This window comes from Neltuma alba, unplaced genomic scaffold (assembly GCF_004799145.2).
Source record: "Neltuma alba isolate B1F8T4 unplaced genomic scaffold, ASM479914v2 tig00007392_pilon, whole genome shotgun sequence".
Taxonomy (NCBI): domain Eukaryota; kingdom Viridiplantae; phylum Streptophyta; class Magnoliopsida; order Fabales; family Fabaceae; genus Neltuma; species Neltuma alba.
The window spans coordinates 61,507-82,707 of NW_021634770.1; the positions used below are offsets into that span (position 1 = coordinate 61,507).

Below are 21,201 nucleotides of genomic sequence, written 5' to 3' on the forward strand. Positions count from 1 at the left end.
AAAATAGATTAGAGTATTCCATTTAGGATCAAAATAAAAGTTAAACAGGATTTTATATTAAGAACCGAAGGTAGTATTTGTTAAAAGCTTAAAATTTAAATATTACCGGCAAATTACTGGCCTAAAAAAAATTGCCGGCAAATTTAAAAAAAAAAAATTCCAGTTTGTTGCTGAATTTTAAGAGCGCCCCGCCGGGGGTGACGATTTTGGTGCTAACCTAAACCCATAAACCCTGCATCTGGGAAGTGTCAGTCCAGCACTTTGGCAGTGATTTTTATTATAAACGACAAACGATCCCCACATGAGTCTCAAGATCTGTCTACTCCATCACAGTTGATATCGCCGGCAACCTCAGAATCCCGATCCCGAAATGTCGATTAGAGATGCTTTTCTCTGCTTACTGATTGCAACATCTTCGATCTCAGCTGCTTGGGCTGATTTAATTTATGGTTGTGGTGGCTTCGTCCAGGTAAAATAGTCTTGCTCTTCTAGTCTTTTATGTCGAACTCTAGAAAGATTTGCAAGCTTTGCAATGGCCGGTTTTGGCGGCAATTTTTTTTAATACACTCGGCTGCGATTACTATACCATGCATGTCAGGTTTTATTTTTTCGGCGTTGAATTAGAAAGTAAAATTTTCTTGGCTGACTGAGAATTTATGAGTTCTTGCTTTTCATTTAACATGCTAAATAATATTTTTCAATAGAAAACATCTATACAAGGATGAGATTTTTTTCTTTTTAATGAGTCTTGGCAAGAGCTGTTGGTCAATTTGTGAGCTCGATGCTGGATATTACTACAAGTTTCTGTTTCCTCCTGTGTTATTTGGTCAGATGCTTACACACACATTCTTGAGTTTATTTATTTGATCACGAATTTCCACCCTGCAGGCGAGCTCATCCCTAATTAAGTCAAGGAAGCCGACTGATGCCAAGTTGGATTATTCCCATATCACGGTATGTTTTTGAACCAAGACCATCTGGTTAAATGGCTTCTCCCCAAAGCTTTTGGAACTTTGCCACTCACTTATTTATGTCCTCACAAAGGGCATGTACTGAATGATATCTAAACAGACAAAATGAGGATGATACGGAGTTAGAAACTTTATTGCATAATGCTCATAGAACAGTTATCGGCTTGAAACCTTCAACATTCTGAAGCCGTTATAAATAAGGAAAACCAAGGCATGAGTAAAAGATCCAGCTTATGTCTTTTTATTTATTTATTTATTTATTTTTTTAACTTCTCCTGATCTGTTTTTGGGAGGAAAATGCGCTGATGCAATATGCACGTTATATGTGTCATGGACAAGGGAATTCCTGTTGTTCCTTAGAAACAATGCATTCACCTGAACTCGTGTTAAAAAAATTTACTTGTAGGTTGAGCTTCTCACGGTTGATGGGCTAGTAAAGGACAGAACGCAATGTGCTCCAAATGGATACTATTTTATTCCAGTATATGACAAGGTGAAATTTTCATAACTTATCGTTGAAGTTGTGAGTTGAAAATTTCATGAAGGTCATTCTATTCCTTAAGATGATCTGCATGCTGTATAGTGATCTGATGATGTCCTTTTAATAGTTTCCTGCCCTCATTTTCCTCTTATTTTTTTTTTCCAGGGTTACTGAGAGATTTTATTGGTTAAGCAAGCATTTGTCATCTTTATTGTCTTGGGATTGGTTGGATTTGTTATACGCTTTTATGTGAATTAAAGTCTCCTTCATTACCAAGTGTGCACGTAGATAATCAGTTTATGGGAACACAATGGTGAAAAATTTTTGTGCGCATACGTTGCTTTATATCAGATGTCTTCAAATCACTACCTCTTAAACCAAATCATTTGTTTCTCCGACAGCTTAAAGAATTCAGCTAGGGGCTTGGGGCTTCAAGAGCAGTTTTTTTAGCCTTTTTTTTTAATCCATCAAACTCTGATTCCCCCCCTTTTTTCTGGCGTCTTTTTCAAGGGCTTACATTAGGTTGAAATTATTATGAGTGTTTTTGAGATATTTTCGGTTTCATGATTTGGTGGCAAGGTTTAAACCTTACATTTGAGTGCACTCTTCAATTCTTCTCACTGCTAATGTTTTTACTGTAGGGTTCTTTTGTAGTTAAAATTAATGGACCTGAAGGATGGTCATGGGATCCAGAAAAGGTTAGTTTATAATTATTATGTTGTTATTGATATAGAGTCTAGTTATTATGCTGTTATGGCATGGTCACGGTCTGCTTATCTGAAAGGGAGTTCCTATGAAATCTGACATATTTTTGTCCCTATTTCCTTCTTCCTACAGGTCCCTGTTGTGGTTGATGACAATGGATGCAATGGAAATGAAGATATAAATTTTCGTTTCACAGGGTGGGATATTTATTTGACTTCATGTTTCTTTGCGTCCTTCTGAATCATTTGTTTCCACTCTCTCTGCTTTTCAACAATTCCTGCTGATGTTTGCATTATATAGGTTTACTATATCTGGTAGAGTTGTGGGGGCTGTCGGCAGAGAAAGCTGTTCAGTTAAAAATGGTGGTCCTTCAAATGTGGAGGTTGCGTTATTATCCCCTGCTGGTGATCTTTTCTCTTCTGTCTTAACTTCATCATCAGGGAGTTACTTGTTCACAAATATCTTTCCAGGTGGGAAAGCTCCAATTTATTTCTACAAAGAACTTGTATATGAATAAATTCATTCTATCATTTCTCGTGGCATTTTTTTCTTGCACTATTGAGGGAATCATAAGTAGTCGTCTTAGATTAATGAATATGGAACTTGTTGTATTTGATTGATTGGTATCGATCTGTGCTTAGCAAAATTGTTACTTGAAGAAGTGGATCTTGTTGAAATTCAAAAATTGATCCCCACTTTGAACCACTTTCTTGAGGAAAATGTTGATCATTTTAGCAAGGGTGTGCATGGGGTGGTCCCAGGTTGGGGATTGTCCTTGTTTGAGGTCTCTAATCCCAAAGTTATCTAATTATTAGTGCAACACCGGGCCTTGACTCTCTCTTCTCTTGCCAAAAAGAATCATCTTTATCGTCATCATCACTGTCATCATAATTATTATTCACGACTCTCCCTTTCTCAAAATTGCTCAAACAAGTGAATTTCTATTGTAACGGCATACTCTTTTTGTTCAGGGAGATATGAACTCCGCGCATCACATCCTGAGTTGAAAGTCGATGTTAAAGGTTCAACACAGGTTTGGAGTCTCATTATTGATCTGTATTAGATATAGGGCGAAATAAATGAAATTAAATACATTTAAATAATGAACTATTTAGACTAGTGGGGTGTTTGGCAAAACCAAAACCGTGGTTTCAGAATCACTTTTCCGCAAAACGAGGTAACCTCCTCCACATATTTATTTCGTAATCCGTAAAAGCACTTCTGAAACCATGGTTTGGTTTCTATCCAAACACCCCTTAGATAACTATTGGGCCCTAGCTATGTGCCTTAAGCCTTACTTCCAACAAGCACAAGTCTATGTTTGCAAACCCTTTGGAAATGGGCTTTTACAACTTTTGAGGCAAAGCTACTGTCATGTTTCTTTGTCACATTTTATCCAAAACCAACAGGTTTTCAAACACAAACTCTTGTACTATATTTAACATCAACAATCTTTTATGTTCCACATGCTGTTTTTTTCCTGAATTATGTGCTTCTTGCAGGTGGAATTAGGCTTTGGAAATGGGATAGTGGATGATGTTTTCTTTGTCCCTGGATACAGCATCAATGGCCATGTGGTTGCACAGGTAATAGTTATTAAAGGGACAATATACTAAATTGATTGTTTTAACAATTTGTTGGAAATATCGTTTAATATCTGTTAAAGTCCAGAATAAGTTCTTATTTGCAGCATCCTGGTTTAAGTTCATAGGCATTTGTTGAGGGATGTTATTTTAGTTTTAGGCCTACTTAACTCCCAGATTAAATATCTTTTGCTTTTATTTTATGTTGTTTTTGCTTCGGCTCTTGCTTTTCCAGGGAAATCCAATATTAGGAGTCCACATTTACTTATATTCAGATGACGTCTCTGAGGTAGAGTGTTTGCAAGGTCCTGGTAGTGGCCCTAGGGAAGGTGTTGCTCTATGTCATGCCGTATCAGACGCTGGTGGAAGGTTCACATTCAATTCAATACCTTGTGGTAATTCCCTTTTCTCTCTGCCCCCCCACAGGTTGTTTTGAATTTCCGGTGCCCAAATGCTTCATCACAAAGTGATTTCTTTCGCAGCTCCTTTATCCCATCTGTTAGGAGTTTATTCATCAAGTTTTGAGCAAGCACCTTGTACAGTTTATACATATGGAAAGATATAAGCTTACTTTTCCATATTCTTTCAAATTCTTTTTTTTATTTTTTGGGGGGCTATTGTACTTAGTTTCTCTTGCCAACTTATTTCCTGCAATTATCCTTACTTTAGAATTCAGTATTTCTATCCGTTTTGCCTTTATAAATGAGTGTATATCGAGTATATGTTTATGCCTTGAATGAATAAGTGCTTCTTTTCATTGCTGGGTTCCTCAGGAAGCTATGAACTCGTGCCTTACTACAAGGGTGAAAATACAGTTTTTGATGTTTCACCTTCCAGTGTCTCTGTTAATGTTAAGCATCAACATGTAACTGTTCCTCAAAAATTTCAGGTATGTTATAGGGATACTGTGTCATAGATTGATGATATTTGTTGTTTGGGGTTTTCAGCATATCAATGCTTGGAGTAAAATTGTGTGGTTGAAGGCAAGAAAAATGTGCTTACTAGATTATGTTGCACACTTCTTAAGACTGCCTTCTTAAAAGACGTAAAATCTGTTTCAAAGCCATGCTTCTGTCTAGGAGTCTATGCCCATCCAATTTGAATTCATTTCTACGTGAAATTCATTTCCTGCATTGGCTGCTAATTGCCTTTTGTCCATTCTTCTTAAAAGTACTGGCATCAAATAACTCTATAGTTTTGGATGAAGAAATTTTTGCTCTTCATTGCATATATTTATGGTTATTATAAATTATAAATTAGTATTCTCTGTTATCTGCCCACAGAAGGACACCGAGAAGTTGATTGCCTCAAAAGGATGAGTGAAATTAATATTGAAATTTTATTAGAACAAAGAGCTAAGAAAACTATTTCTGTTACTGTATGCATAAAATATTTCACCAAGTTGAAAGGAATTACAACAACCATTTTCATCAGTTTTATGTCAGGTTTGGTGATTATATTTATGTTATTCTACTGTGCCATCTTTTATTTCAGGTCACTGGATTCTCCATAGGAGGTCGTGTAGTTGATGGGAATGAGATAGGAGTGGAGGGTGTTAAAATTATAGTGGATGGTCGTGAAAGGTTCATTACTGATAAACATGGATATTATAAGCTTGATCGGGTAACAGTCTCAGTAGATTTGCATTGCATGATGCATTAATTTGGAGAGACTGCCTTTTTATGTTAAGAATTTAAAATTTCTTGAGCTCAATTAATTTATATTATTTTTGCTCTATCCAAAATAATATCTTCATTATGTCTCTCTTTCTCCATCTCCCTCGCTTGCCTGGTAACTTGGGTTTTATCTTTCTTTTTATCAATTTTTTTAAATCTTCCTCAGGCCCACATGCAAGGAATTTCTTTAATCATCTTACATTGTGCTAAGGCTATCTTAACTGTTTATAGTCTATATATTTTCTTCTAACTCTCATGCTGGTATTTTTAGGTTACATCCAAGCACTATACCATAGAGGCCAAAAAGGAACACTACAAGTTCAAGAAGTTAGAGAATTATATGGTAAAATATGCATTTGAGGGAAACGTATGTTTGTCTTACAATGTGTTGCTAGCAAGTGATTACTAACCATATTGTTGGGAAAAGAATGGAATTTTGATTTGATTTGTAAGTGAACCTTGCTGCTGCCATGCTTTAAAACATTGTTTATATGCTCAGGTATTGCCAAATATGGCTTCAATTGAGGAAATCAATGCCATTTCATATGATCTATGTGGTGTGGTCAGAACGGTTAGTGGTGGCCTTAAAGCAAAGGTATGCATCTACCTTCTTGTAATTTATCAAGTATTTTTGCCATATCGACTGAAGCTAATCTTTTATTTTTAGGTGGCTCTGACTCATGGACCTGAGAATGTGAAACCACAAAAAAAGCATATAGATGCTAATGGGAAGTTTTGCTTTGAAGTATGTTAGTCACTTTTTTCTTGTCTCGTTTTGCTTATGTCGTCTGGTTTGGCTTAAACTGAAAGAGAAGTAAAGTAATATGTCAAGCATACAAACTAGCGATCTACAAGTTTCAGCTGTAACTTTGGTTGCTAGCTTAGAAACCACTCTTTAATTTTATTTTATTTTTTGTCAAAAATATTCGGCAGAAATTTTGTACTCTATATTCTTTAGTCAGAAACCTTTGATAGGATTTTTCTAAATTAATAACGATGCAAATTTTGATCACTATTTTGACATAGGTTCGTGCTCAGGACATTTATTTTTAAGAGGAAAATACTTCTAGATTTTTTTCTTTTGGGATCATTTTAAAGTATCTGCTAAATTTTTATTTGTTCCTTCCCCTAAAAGTGATGTCTAACTTTTTTTTTCTCTCCCTTTTTTAAATAATAATTAATAATGTTTAGGTTTTACCTGGTGAATATCGCTTGTCAGCTATTGCTGCTACTCCTGAGAGTGTTCCTGGACTCATGTTTTTGCCATCTTACATTGACGTTGTTGTCAAAAGTCCATTGTTGGATATTGAGTTTTCACAGGTAATATGTCCATCTCTACATTTCAGTGCCTTTCGTTTCCATCTATATAATCTTCACCAGATGCTTGCTGAAGTGAAGTCCTTTGAATCATAAAACCTGCAAATTAGAGTTTCTTGGCATTTACTCACCATGGTAATTATCATTCTTATGTGTAAATATGCAGATTTCATGGTGTTAGCTTTAATTTTGGATAGAGTAGAATGACTAACTTAAATTTTGGGCCTTCAATTGTTATTCACGCGTTTTCCCAAAAATAATTAGAATGTTTTAAATCTCTTTTGCTTCCTTTGTGATTTTTCTTTTTCTTTTTTTTTTCTTTTTTTTGGGGGGGGGTTTCTTTTTTCTCCTCATCCCTGCATAAGGTCCAGCAGCATTTAGGCCTTTACAATTTATTTATAATGGAAAATGTTCGCTTCTGATATCTTGTGCTGCATGACTATAGGCTCTAGTCAACATTCATGGTGCCGTAGTCTGCAGAGACAAATGTGGTCCATCTGTATCCGTTTCTCTTGTGAGACATTTCAGTAAACATAATGAAGAGAGGAAGACAATTGGTTTGACCAATGAGAGTAATGAATTTCATTTTCCAGACGTTGTTCCTGGAAAGTACAGGCTCGAGGTTTGTCCCTGCATGCATTCCGGTTTTATAATTATTTAACGCACTCAATTGTTGTGAAATATATTTCCTGGACATCCTCATTATATTTTTCCCCTTTGTGCTTGCTAACCATAATGCTTTGATTTAGGTAAAACATGAGTCATCAAAATCAGCAACCACGGAAGATAATTGGTGCTGGGAGCAGAGATTCATTGATGTAGATGTTGGAGCTGAGGATTTAAAAGGAGTTTTATTTGTCCAAAAAGGCTACTGGGTCAATATTATTTCCACCCATGATGTTGATAGTTACATGACTCAACCTGATGGCTCAAACCTGAATTTGAAGATTCAGGTAATTTAATCTGCCAATTGCCAATTATAGCCACCGAAAGTTTGTCAGGGAAATGCGGCAGCTACTTAAAATTCATCATATTTTTGGTGTGGACTGCAGAAAGGTTCCCAGCAAATATGTGCAGAATATGCTGGAGTGCACGAATTGCATTTTAAAAACTCGTGTATCTTCTTTGGGAGCTCAGCTGTGAAAATTGATACGTCTAATTTATTGGTATGGAGGATTTAGATGAACATAATGACCTTCAAGTGACGCCCCCCCCCCCCAACCCCCTGAAAAGGAAAGAAAGAAAGAAATCAGTTCATTATTTTGACTTTCTTCTCTTTTGTTTAATAACGTTTTGGTAGCCCGTCTATCTGAAAGGAGAAAAGTACCTTCTCAAAGGACAGATAAATGTTGAGTCCAGCTCCCTAAATGAATTGCCTGAGAATATGATTGTGGATATCCAAAATGGTGGAGCTAGTGTAATTGATGCTGCCAAGGCCATACTTTCATCCGATGGGAAAGATGAAACAAGTACTGCTATCTATGAGTATTCTGTATGGGCTAATCCTGGAGAAAAGCTTACCTTTATTCCTCGGGACCCAAGGTGCTCTTTTTTTGTCTGGTTTGTTTTAGCAATATCAGCTGGATAGCATCTTTTGAGCAAAAGATTTTGTGTTATTATGAGTTCACTAAGGAGTCATGGACTCCACTTCAGGGCAAAGTAGTGATAAAAGTAGACATAAGTATGTTTTAAGAATTGAAATTTTGATTAATTTTGTAATAATCAGTTGTTTATTGTTTTATAGTATATTGTACTGCACATGATACATCAAATCGTCAATAACATGATTACTGGACTTAACATTGAATTGGTTCAAGAAGCTCTGCAGTCTGGTTTGTACGATACTGTTGACTTGTTCTTTTTATTTGTTACAGGAATGATGGGGAGAAGAAGATATTATTTTATCCTAGAGAATATCATGTAAGTGGTAACTAGTAATAGGTTAATTTACTCACTGATATCTTTCTTGGAATGTTACTGAAGCTTCATCTCAAAAATTCACTCGCAGGTCTTAGTGACAGATAGCAGTTGTCAAGCCCCTGTTCCTACATTTTTGGGTCGACTGGGTTTATATATTGAAGGATCAGTTTCACCTCCTCTTTCTGGTGTTCATATTAGGATTCTTGCTGCTGGTGATAGCCGCATCACTGGCTTTAAAAGTGGTAAATCAGTACTTGAAACTATCACTGCTGCTGATGGCTCCTTTGTAGCAGGTCCTTTATATGATGATGTTACTTACAATGTCGAGGCTTCAAAGGTAGTAATTTGCTCAGTTCAAGGTTCAAACTGGATAAAATAAATGCATCATTATTAAATAGATAAAGGGTGTGCGTCTCTGTACTGATGCTTTAAGTTCCAGTTACACAGTCTTCAGCGATTCAACACGTAGATAATGAAATCTCAGAAAACCACAATCTCAAATTTTGCTTTTAACGTCCCTTTTTCTACCCGTATTAAGATTTGTATGTGATCAGTGAATCTGAAAACAGAATGCAGATAACCATTTTCCATAATTCTTTCCTGTGACTTCATATCATTCTTTCCTTGGATTGATTGATTGCTTTTCTCTTGCAGCCTGGTTATTATTTAAAACAGGTTGGGCCTCATTCTTTCAGCTGTCAGAAGCTTAGTCAAATTTCAGTACGTTTACATCACAAAGATGATGCTAAAGAACCCATTCCTTCTGTGCTGTTATCCTTGAGCGGTGATAATGGTTACAGAAACAACTCAGTATCTGGGACCAGTGGAACTTTCCTGTTTGATAATTTGTTTCCTGGGATGTTCTATTTGCGTCCTGTTTTAAAGGTACTTATATGTAATCTTCTTTTTCCTAATTATCTGGTCAGGCTTGAGAAAGAAAAAATGAAAAAGCCTCGTATGTTTTAAAGGTACTTATACGTAGCTTTATTGTTTACTTTGCTCATCCAAAACCTTCCATAATCTATCTTTTCATGTCTCAATAGTCATCTTATTATGCTTGTATCAATTTGTTGATAATTTCTGCTTGCTTGGGACTTGAAAAATGAAGTGAAGCAAGTTGCAGTAGTATGTAGATATATAAGGAGTTTTTTAATTGGTTTTTTTTTTTTTTTTGGGCTGAAGCTCTTTTTTAACTGCCTTACCCGCTATAAATTATCTTATATCCTAGGAGTTTGCTTTCTCACCTCAAGCACAATCAATAGAGCTTGGAGCTGGAGAATCTAGGGAAGTCATTTTCCAAGCCACCCGTGTAGCTTACAGGTTTTATTTTCTTAACCTACGTCATCTCTTCTTTCATTTATTTTAATTTTCTTTCATTTAAGCGGAACCAATAATTAGTGATAATATACAAGATAACTGCCCATCTAAACATATATATCAGTGCTGGGTTTCCATAATTTTGTAGTTTAATTTGCTTAGTTTGGCCATAATACTTGTTGGCAAAAAAAAAAAAAAAAGTTTGGCCATAATTCTTGTTTTTAGAATCTTCGATTTATATTTCTCTTCTTCCCATGTTGCAAGGGATAGGAGAGTTTGGCGGTATCTTTGTGGGCCTTGTATATCCTCTATATTTTCTTGGGCCTTGTATATTCTCTATATTTTCTCTACTCGTATCATGTGCACAATTATTACCTGCCCACAGTCGGCAAAGAGTATGTGGTTAATTTTAATCATATGGTTAATGACGCAATGCATGTTAACCGCACTTCCTCTCTTTTTCTTCTAATAACAAAGGAAGGGACACCAAACTGAGTTGAACTCTTAGAGGCATTTCTTTATTTGATTGATCAGACCTTAGTCTGACGGAGAATTCGTAATAAGGGATGCTAAATCTTATATTGAGTAGTATAAGATGCTTAATGGAATATTTAAGTAGGTTCTACTACCTCAATGGCTAGTTTTTGAGGTAGGGTTATTCGTCTCATGCGCTCATCAATTGATACTAAAGTGAAGTTGTTGGTGGTTCTGGAGAGGGATACTTATAGGGACATCTAACTAGCACGAGGTTGAGTGTGAAGTGCCGTGTGGTGTAGCAGTGTAGCTCTCAGGACATTGGCTTTCCATGTGGGGTCAATCGATGGAGATTGGGTAGCATGACAAGTCCTACATTGAATAGTATGGGATGCTCAATGGGATATTTAAGGGGGTACTTCCTCTTGGGTGAAATTCCATATTGTGTGAAAGTGCATTTGACCTGGTGGGCCACCTATGTCTTCAAGGCATATTACTTTCAGTTCAAATGAGAAATGGAATTCTGGCAACCCCGGCTCATAAGATGCACATCAGTTACCAGGGCCTCGAGTGCTTCAATAAAGAAGCAGCTGGCAATTTTGTCTTCTTTTTTTTTTAAACAAATCAGCGAATCTCATTTTTGGGCAAGTGAAGCAAAGTCTTATTTATGCTATGAACTCAATTGAGCCTGTAGTTGGCCCAATAGATTGACGTTTAATAATTTGGTACCCAAATATACATGGCTGAAGAGTCTTGCATGGGCAGGAGACACAAACTATAAATACATTAATTCATTAATAGTCCTAAAAGCAGAATCTTCGACAGCCAGTCCTCCCTCATCGCTTGAGATAGCCTTACCAAGACTAGGAGCTGCACACTGTTGCCTGGTTTCTTAAAGCCACAATGCTTAAACTCCTTTGTGCAGGGAATTTTGATTACCTTACTACCCAATCCAACTGTCCTTAGTGATTTGCGTGCATTTTCCAACTTACGGAAATATTACTCCTGAAGATGCTTAGGCAAATCAACTTTGCAGTGCTACAGGTAGAGTTACTCTGTTATCTGGCCAACCAAAAGGAGGGATTCCTGTAGAAGCACGGTCAGTGTCAAAAGGTTATTTTGAAGAAACAGTGGCAGATTCCTCTGGAAATTATCGTCTGAGAGGGCTGTTGCCTGATACTACCTATGTTATTAAAGTAGCTAAAAGAGATGGTGTGAGGAGTTCTCGCATAGAGCGTGCTTCTCCTGACTCCATTTCTGTCAAGGTTAGTTCTTGCTGGCTGATCCTTTTTAGCCCTGCTATTGATATGCAAAGTTCAGACTTGGGTTTGACTTTCAAGGTTGTTTTTTGATATTCCCAGGTTGGAACTGAGGATATGAAGGGTTTGGATTTTATAGTTTTTGAGGAGCCAGAAATGACGATTATGAGTTGTCACGTTGAAGGAAGCAGTACGGAGGAACAGAGGAAACACCTAATAGTGGAAATCAAGTCAGCTAGTGACGCAGCCAAGATAGAGTCTGTCTTCCCCTTGCCAATTTCCAACTTCTTCCAGGTGAAGGACTTGCCTAAGGGAAGATACCTTCTGCGGCTTCGTTCTGGTCTTCCTCCAGGCTCCCACAAATTTAAATCGGATAGCATTGAAGTTGACTTGGAGAAAAAAGCCCAAATCCATGTGGGCCCACTGGGATACAGGTTTGAAGAAGATCAGCTGAAGCAGGTTTCTTTTTTCAGCCTTCATGTAGCAAAATTTGCAATAATTAATTCTTCCATTCTTTTTGTCCTGTTTTAGTATATAAATAAAATAATGTTCTTAATTGCTTCAGGAATTGACCCCTGCACCGGTATTTCCTCTCATAGTTGGAGTGCTAGTTATTATACTATTTGTTAGTATGCCGAGGTAAGTGATTCGAATATATACATTCTTATCTACCAAGGCACCAATTTGAGGTCTTTTCTCATATATAGTTTAACTCTTTTTTCTCCATCCATCTCCATATGAAGACTGAAGGATTTGTATCAAGCCACGATAGACATGCCCATGCCCACAGGAGGACCTGCTGCGACTTCGAAAAGGGAAGTGCGGAAGCCAGTGTCGCGAAAGAAGACATACTAAAACTTTTTCCATCTCATAAAACTTTCTCATTTTGTTTACGTTTCAAAATAAGAAAAATCAATGGAAAAAGTACAGTTAGGATCGGGGGAAAAAAGATGAAGTTGGCCATATGCTCAATTCAGCTTAAAGTTGCCCTCCCAAAAAAAAAAATCTTGTTAGTTTGACAGCGTTTATTTTCCCTTCTAGGATTTCCCTTTTATGCTAAAGGATGATTGTACTAATTAAAGATTTATCAATTTTTCGTGGCCGTTCCCGTGAAATGTCTCTTTTATCGTTAGATTTTTTTTTTTTCTATCTGCCTATTAAAATAGAAATTTTTCTGCAAAGAGTACGTTTCAGTCATATATAAAACTGAAAACAACATATATAATATATATATATATATATATATATAAAACTGGACTCTACTTTTTATGAGGAACTAAAACTGATTCGAAAATTGACGGATGGGTTAATTACCATGATTTCTTAAAACTAGTTATGGTATGGTAAAGAGAGATTGATTTGCAAATGAGGGGGTAGTGATTGTGTAGGGGCTTGAGAGGAATTCTGACCCAATTATTATATTAATATTACCCACAATGAACGTAAGGAACTCAATCGGATTTCGCCTTGAAGAACTTCGATTATAAATTCTAAATTAAATGAGTAATAGGAAAATTGGGACAAATCCAGAATTTATTTAGGATAGAGTTTTCTGAGAAAGATGTTTTATGCTGTGCGATTTCGTTTTAATAAATATTACTCCCTCCGTTCCTTATTATAAGAGACATTTGATGCTTATGGCATGTTCCTATATATAAGAGACACTTAAAAGTTGTCTCTACTTTTTTGTGTTGATTTCCTATTTTACCCATATTTATTGTCTCCAACTCACACTGTCTCTCATTCTCACTTCTCTTTCTTTTAATAATTTACTATTGTTCTCTCTCATGTTCTCTCTCCTTATTAGTGAGGGTATTTTTGGAAAAGAAATTATACTTTTACATATTGATTGTTCTTAACTATTTTAACTGTTTTTTTGATCAACGTAATTCGGTTATTCGTCTCTTATAATAAGGAACGGAGGGAGTAATAATTATCATATATACAATTTTTGTAAGAGTATCTCCTCTTTGGTTTGGCATCTGTGAGCTTGAATAGTTGATTCTTTGGCTATAATAATCACATGCATTAAGTATTGGGAATCCCAATATTGATTCACTTTCCCCTTGTGGTCTAGAGTTTGGTTGTATATATATTATATAATACCGCTAGAGTGCTCTTCCCTCACTCCTATGCAAGATTTTCCTCTCCGGTGAAGCTGTGAATCCCTTACTCTCGGTCCCATGGCTTCTCCAAATGATTCAGTTAGTCCTCCCATGCCCTTAAACCGTTCTGAACCGTTGGAAAAGAATTTTGATTTATGTGATGGAAGGCTTAGCGTCAGGGGTGAGCCATTGCTGACACAAGTCCCACAAAATGTATCTTTTGCTCCTTTCTCTTCCATTCGTCATTCCTCTGATTCTGAATCTGATGCTCCACCATCTCTGCTTCAGCGTGTGCTTGCCCTGTCTCGCAAGGGTGGCTTCCTAGGCTTCTTCCAGGAAGAGCCCTCTGATAGGTTGATGAACTCCTTGGGTAGATTCACTGGAAGGGACTTTCTCAGTATCTTTAGATTCAAAACATGGTGGTCTACCCAGTGGGTTGGAAATTCTGGCTCTGATTTACAAATGGAAACCCAATGGGTTCTCTTTGATCTTCCTGAGATAAGTTCCTACGTTATCATCATTCCTATAATTGAAGGCAGCTTTAGGTCTGCTCTCCATCCTGGCTCTGATGGGCACGTCATGATTTGCGCAGAGAGCGGCTCCACTCTAGTGAAAGCATCCAGTTTCAATGCTATAACATATATTCACGTGTCTGAAAATCCGTACAACTTGATGAAAGAAGCATTCAGTGCCCTGAGGGTTCACCTCAACACCTTCAGGCTCCTAGAAGAGAAAACCCTGCCAGATCTCGTTGACAAATTTGGCTGGTGCACTTGGGATGCCTTCTATTTGACCGTAGACCCTATCGGAGTTTGGCACGGATTGAACGATTTTGCCAAAGGTGGTGCGGCCCCGAGGTTTCTTATCATCGACCATGGCTGGCAAAGCATCAATTTGGATGGGGACAACCCCAATGAGGATGCCAAGAACCTCACTGTGGGCGGTAAACAAATGGCTGCAAGGATTTACAGGCTTGAAGAGGGCGATAAGTTTAAAAAATACCAAGGGGGTCTTATGTTAGGTTCCCATGCTCCTCCTTTTGACCCAAAGAAGACCGAGAAGCTGCTCGCAAAAGGGGTTGAACTAGAGCGCTTGAAGACCCGCGTGGAGGCCATCCAACATGATAGTGCCGATCTACCAAAGGCTGAATTGAGGATGAAGCAGTTGAACCAAGAAATCGATGATCTGTTTGGGGAAGAGCGAAGAAGGGTTTGGAACAAAGAACGTGGAGGATCGTCTTGCAGAACAGAGGACTCAGGAATGAAGGCTTTCACAAGGGATTTGAGGACCAAATTCAAAGGTTTGGATGATATTTATGTGTGGCACGCCCTTTGTGGTGCCTGGGGTGGTGTGAGGCCTGGGGCAACCCATCTCAATTCAAAAATAGTGCCATGCAAACTGTCCCCTGGCCTTGACGCCACAATGCCTGATCAAGCGGTCGTCAACATCGTCAACGGTTCAATTGGGCTTGTTCATCCTGATCAAGCGCACGACTTGTATGACTCTATGCATTCCTACCTTGCCAAATGCGGCATTACTGGAGTAAAAGTTGACTCATTCATGTGAGTTTTCTCATACCAACTTTTAGATTGCACTTCAGTTTTTTGTTATGCTTAACTATTCTTTCCCACCTTATAACATGCATATTTTAAAAAATGCAGACCCTTGAGTATGTGTGCGATGAATACAGAGGCAGAGTCGATCTCGCCAATGCATACTATGGCGGGCTGACAAATTCCGTTGTGAAGAACTTCAGCGGTTGTGGAGTCATCGCTAGCATGCAACAGTGCAATGACTTCTTCTTCCTGGGCACGAAGCAAATCGCGATGGGAAGAGTTGGTGAGTATAAGCTGTCGTTACTGTCCACCCATAAATCCGTGTTCACTGTTTCAATCAAGGCTCTAACTTCTCCCTGTTTTGTCGCAGGTGATGACTTCTGGGTCAGCGATCCAGAGGACCCAATGGGATCCTTCTGGCTGCAAGGCGTCCATATGATTCACTGCGCCTATAACAGCCTGTGGATGGGGCAGATGATTCGGCCTGACTGGGATATGTTCCACTCAGTGCATGAGTGCGCCAAATTTCATGCAGCGTCGAGGGCCATTTGTGGCGGGCCGGTCTACTTGAGTGATCCGGTCGGCTCACACAATTTTGATGTGATCAAGAAGCTTGTGCATCCTGATGGCACCGTCCCCAATTGCATACACTTCGCCCTTCCAAGCAGAGACTGCCTCTTCAAGAACCCTCTGTTTGACCAGCAAACCCTTCTCAAGATCTGGAATCTCAACAAGGTACCCTGCCGAGTCCTAAATGGTCCCTCGCTTTGAATCCTTGTGTGCGTGCGAGAGATCATGTAAAGCTAACCAATAATTTGATTCCTATACTTGAAACAGTATGGTGGGGTGATCGGCGCTTTCAACTGCCAAGGGGCTGGTTGGGACCCGGAGGCCCACTCCATAAGGGGCTTCCCTGAGTGCTACAAGTTAGTGTCTGGCTCGATTCATGTATCTGAGATTGAATGGGACCAGAAGATGGAAGCAGCTTATATGGGTGAGGCAGAGGAGTACGCAGTGTACCAGAGTGAGGCTATGAAACTGACTCTCATGTCGTTCGACTCTGAACGGATCCCAGTGATCCTCCTGCCTTCTACATTCGAGCTCTTCAGCTTCGTTCCCGTTCGTAAGCTAAATGGGGGCGTCAAATTGGCACCGATTGGGCTAACGAACATGCTGAACTCTGGAGGAACTATTCAAGAATTGGAGTATGAGGAGGGTGGAGGTGAGACTGTCGCCAAGGTTAGGGTTAAAGGTGAAGGGAAATTCCTGGCATACTCGAGTGAGATTCCTAAGAAGTGTCAGCTGAATGGCGGTGATGTTCCTTTCCTGTGGCAGGCCGATGACGCCAAACTGACCCTTGACCTTCTTTGGATCGAACCCGCGGGAGGCATGTCTGACCTGTCATTTTACTTCTACCATTACTAATTTTTTATTTTGTTTTAATCAGTAACAGCTTTCACTAATGACGGAGAGTAATCTCCCTAGGCGAAGGAGAGGCCGTTAGCGAGCGAGCCTGATGATTATTTTAGATATTTTATTTTGGCCCAACTCTCTTTTGAAATGAGTTTGATATTAATATCTCTCTTTAACTAAAATCCTTCCCCGTCGTTCATGGAAAAAAAATTGTTAATTTCAATAAATCAGAGGCAAGGATATATGTATATTTAATAATCGGATGGAAATAAAATTTGATATAATTGGCTATTTTATCAAAAGGGTCGAAAGAACTAAAAAGTAAGAATAGCAGTCTTCACGTCCAAACAAAATGTAGCATAGTTTGGATAGCTTGGTATTAAAGATATTCGCCGAATAAAGTGCACTTCATATATATAATTTATCATTTATAAGTCTTACAAATCTATTGAGCAGTATTTGTATTTGATCCTCTGGTGAAAAAAAAAACATGTATTTTATTATCTGTGATTTATCTGTATCTATAAAATCAAATCTAAAAATCTCGTAAAGAATGATTTTTTTTTCTATTCCATAACAGTAAAATATTTAATATAAATCAGAAGTCCCCGGAAGACTTGCTCGTTATGAATAATTTTATTGGATAAAAGATTTTACAAAACAAAATGTTTTTAAAATAAGTGTATACATATAATTGATGAAAATGTCAAAAGAATAAAATACCGGACGGTGGAAGCTGGGGGGTTGAGATCCGTTTAGCGGATATAATTATAATGAACAATAGTTTTTTGAATCTGTTTTTTTTTTTCATATGAAAAAATGAAGTATATCGAAATCAGATTATTAGTTTCCCTATTATCCCGTATGAGATTTTGTTAGTTTAGATTAATTAACATAAGAAATCTTTCAAAGCCCCGTCTCTTATTTACTGACTTATCTCTTAATCCTTCCACCTCTATTTACCCAGAAAATTGTCAGGGTTTCATAATATTTTATACTAGCCATCTACCGAAGTCCAGTAGAAGTAGTGATGGCGGATTCTCAAATTCCAGAGGACTATGACGCTTTAGATCAGAAAATGGAAAACAATAATAGAAGATATGGAGAAATAGAAGAGGTGATAGATGATGTGGAGAGGGCTTTTGAGAAGTTCCAGAACTTCGAAATCCTTAACAGTGCTCCATATGATCACTGTTTCCTTTCCAAGAGAACCATGAACTGCAGAAGAAGTAATCTAACCGAACAGATGAAGCAAGAATGGAAGGTGTTGAAGTTCAGTCTCGCCAAGTCATCCATTTACGTGAGAGCCTACGAGGAGAGGCCTGATCTCATGCGAGCAATTATCGTAGGCCCTGAGGGAACCCCTTATCACCACGCTTTGTTCTGCTTTGACTTTCGCTTCCCTTCCAATTATCCCAATCAAACCCCAGACTTGTTCTATCGCTGTTATTATGCCCCTTCTTCCATTCCTAATGGAAAGCTTAAGGGTTTTTTGAACCTCAAAATGAAATCTCATTCTGCTCCGATGACAATACTACGTCTCCTCACTCTCATCCAGAACTCCTTCCTTATTAACAAACACGATGAGGCTCCGCGCGTTCCTTCCGCTGCAGAAGAACCTAACATGAGAGTAATGAAACAAACCTGGGAGGCCATGCTTTGCATGTTGAAGTCGCCGCCTCAGAATTTTGAAGTGTTCGTCCAAGGATACTTTCGAACTAGGTCCCACCAGATTCTCATGAACTTTAAATTCCGTATAGGTCTTGACGAAACAACCATAGGGCTCTTCTTCAGACTCATTAAAGCGTTTGAAGCGAATGGAGCTTACTGTCAACATCATTATAATAAGGATAATGTTGATCAATTGCTTCTCAAAGCGATGCTGCCCAGGCAGAAATCTAACTCTGGTATCGTCAAGAAAATATCAACTATGTTTCAGGGTACGTTCTTGTAAGTTTAGTCCTAGTGTGCCGTACGGTCTCTTCCGGTCGTGTTTCCTTCTTGAACTAGACGTGATGGGCTTTCGTGCCTTAATGTAGTCTGCGAAATGAGTCATGCTTATAAAGAATTTTTCATTTTTTATTATTCATCCCGGTGACTCTGGCAGATAAAGAAGGGAGATTAGTTTGGTTCATTCATTAAATTTTTCATATGAATGTATAATTTTACTGTTGATATAGTTTTTTTTTTTAAAATTCTGATGAAGAAATTTAGAGGCACAGTGCTGGATGGATTAAATCATTCATTATATTTCTCCCTCCCTCATCCTTCCTCTTACTCTTAGCAATCAGCATGTATAACTTCACACGCTTCAAGAATGCCTTTAACATGATTTTATTAATCCTTCAAGAACTAAGCAATTATCCTCTCTTAGCTAAAAACGAAGTATCTACAAAATAGGGAGTAGGACGCCATACCTCAATAGATGAAACTGACGCAAGTTTCTCCCCTAGAATCGAAATCTGAAATCAATACAAAAAACCAGCCGTTTCCTTCCCATCATGTTTTGGTTTTCGCGGGAATTCCGAGGATGAGAGCGAAAAGACAAATCGCAAGTTTGTGCGTGAATCTATCGCGGAAAACCTCGGCCGAGTTTGAGGAATTTCCCGACAAAGAAATGGAAGTAAGGCGGTCAAAGTCTTTGAGTAGATTCACTCACAAACCTGCAATCCGCCTTCCCTCTAGGATACCAAGTGCAGTGCCAAGAAGACGATGAATGAAATTATATAGGAAGAACCAAGATTCAAAGGTTATGGTGCGGCATCTTCCTCCGCAAGCGCCCCATTCGGTGGGCAACAGCTTTGGGGTCAGATTCCCAAAATAATTGCATTCTTTTTACTGGAATTTTTGAGAATAAACTCCAACACCCTATTTTCTATTATCTTTCTCCTTTTTTCTTTTTTTCTTTTTCTGCGACTAGATTTTCTCTCGGCCCTTGGTATAAAGATCATGCTGCCATTGAGTCCAAAAAAAAAAAAGATCATGCTGCCATGGACACTTGGGCCATAGGCCTCGATTGCACTGTCCACCCACAGGCCCATGTGTTGTGAGTTTCTGATGTTGGTTGGGCCATTTAAAGCCCGATATTAGATCCAAATCATCTCAATTTATTTTGTTGGGCCTGAAGATGTAAACTTAAGTTATCTGGTTAAAACCAAACATTTATTCGTGGTGATTTTCAACACGTGCAAGGAACATGGGATGGTTGTTGGGTTCGTGGAAGTGAAAGCGAAGCAGTGCTGGTTGCGAAGGGCTCTACTGGGCCACCAGGACCACAACTTTTTTTTTTGGTCAACACCAGGACCACAACTAATTTCAGGGTTACAACCTTCTTCTGTTTTTTTTTTTTTTTGCGTTACCACGTGGGTGTGACCTGTTAAGGCTGTCGGCTTGTTGTAAAATATTGAGGTCATTCAACAATTAAAATTTAAGAGAATTCTGGCCTATCGGGAAAAAAAACAATTAGAAGTTGCTCCTGAATAAAAAAAATTTAGTGAAATAGTAAAATGAGAAGGAAACTGATTAATTAAATCATTAATATATTAATTAATAAATCAGCCCAATACTGGAGATTACAATTTTTTCATATGAATAATAATGATAAATGTAAGGATATTTAATTATTCATGTCAGCTAAACGTGAGATAGATACAATTTTTTTTTATTTTCAAAACAAAAAAGAGACAATTTTTAATTTGAGCATCGAAAGTAAAAGGCAGTTCTTTCTTCTTTTTTTACCGGAAAAAAAGATCAAAGGCAGGTGAATTCAAAAGAATGGCGAAGAGGAAATAGGACGATGAACAGTGCAGGAACCCATTGTGTACAGGGGAGCGTGGAAAGGAATACTGGGCCGGCCGATACGATGGGACGTGACACTGCTATCTTCCGTATGCTTAACACTTACTACAAGCCCACGGCAGCACGTGGAGGCATGTTCCTCTTCATAACTCGGGGGAAAAAGCAAGGTCCAAAAAAAAGCTTCATATTGTTATCTTCATCAGTTTCAAATTACGATCTTGGATCACCTTCTTTACATGCATCTCATTTTATTTGCTCCCATGCACCGCCAAGCGTTATCGAATTAATAGCCATTTATTTAATTTATTTGTTACCCTTTCCCCTTTTTTCCCTGAAATAGCGAGGCATTATAATGCTGGCGGAGAATGTTGTAGGAGAAATAAAGAAGCCACGTTGCGATTGCTTCCCCTTGAAACAAGTAAAGGAAAAGATTCTGGTCCATGTTCTTCCTTCAGCCTCACCCGCTCAGGTATCATCAGTGACAAATCGAGATGCATGCATCTTTGTCTGGAACATTGTCGAGGTGTCGGCTTCTCGGCCTAGGAACCCTAAAAAAGATGGCTGTTTCTGAGAACTCAATCATATAATCAGTTCAAGGGAAGACTGGTTCATGAATGTCAGAGGAT

At 38.2% G+C, this 21,201-nt stretch overlaps 2 protein-coding genes and 1 pseudogene across 3 annotated transcripts; all 3 read left to right on the forward strand.

Annotated features, from left to right (window-relative positions):
• The first annotated feature begins 231 nt into the window (after window positions 1–231).
• Window positions 232–12,818, forward strand: LOC114752456 (nodal modulator 1). 2 transcript variants are annotated; one of them, XM_028941196.1, is made up of 27 exons: window positions 232–469; window positions 889–954; window positions 1,378–1,464; window positions 2,094–2,150; window positions 2,290–2,354; window positions 2,458–2,627; window positions 3,129–3,190; window positions 3,660–3,743; window positions 3,976–4,135; window positions 4,514–4,629; window positions 5,235–5,363; window positions 5,688–5,759; window positions 5,916–6,011; window positions 6,084–6,161; window positions 6,608–6,736; window positions 7,179–7,355; window positions 7,483–7,686; window positions 7,786–7,899; window positions 8,034–8,275; window positions 8,608–8,653; window positions 8,742–8,990; window positions 9,308–9,538; window positions 9,882–9,973; window positions 11,481–11,709; window positions 11,806–12,162; window positions 12,269–12,342; window positions 12,411–12,493. In XM_028941196.1, exons 1-27 carry the CDS (start codon window positions 371–373, stop codon window positions 12,442–12,444), a joined length of 3,519 nt encoding a protein of 1,172 aa, XP_028797029.1. In that variant the 5' UTR covers window positions 232–370; the 3' UTR covers window positions 12,445–12,493. The 2 variants fall into 2 exon arrangements, with proteins under 2 accessions (XP_028797029.1, XP_028797028.1); XM_028941195.1 differs by having other exon boundaries at window positions 233–469; window positions 12,447–12,818.
• Window positions 12,819–13,800: 982 nt separating this feature from the next.
• LOC114752464 (stachyose synthase-like) lies at window positions 13,801–16,789 on the forward strand (annotated as a pseudogene).
• A 1,018-nt stretch (window positions 16,790–17,807) lies between these two features.
• On the forward strand, window positions 17,808–18,731 carry LOC114752465 (putative ubiquitin-conjugating enzyme E2 38). Its single transcript, XM_028941208.1, has one exon. The coding sequence runs from the start codon at window positions 17,808–17,810 to the stop codon at window positions 18,729–18,731; it is 924 nt and encodes a 307-aa protein (XP_028797041.1).
• Window positions 18,732–21,201: the final 2,470 nt, after the last annotated feature.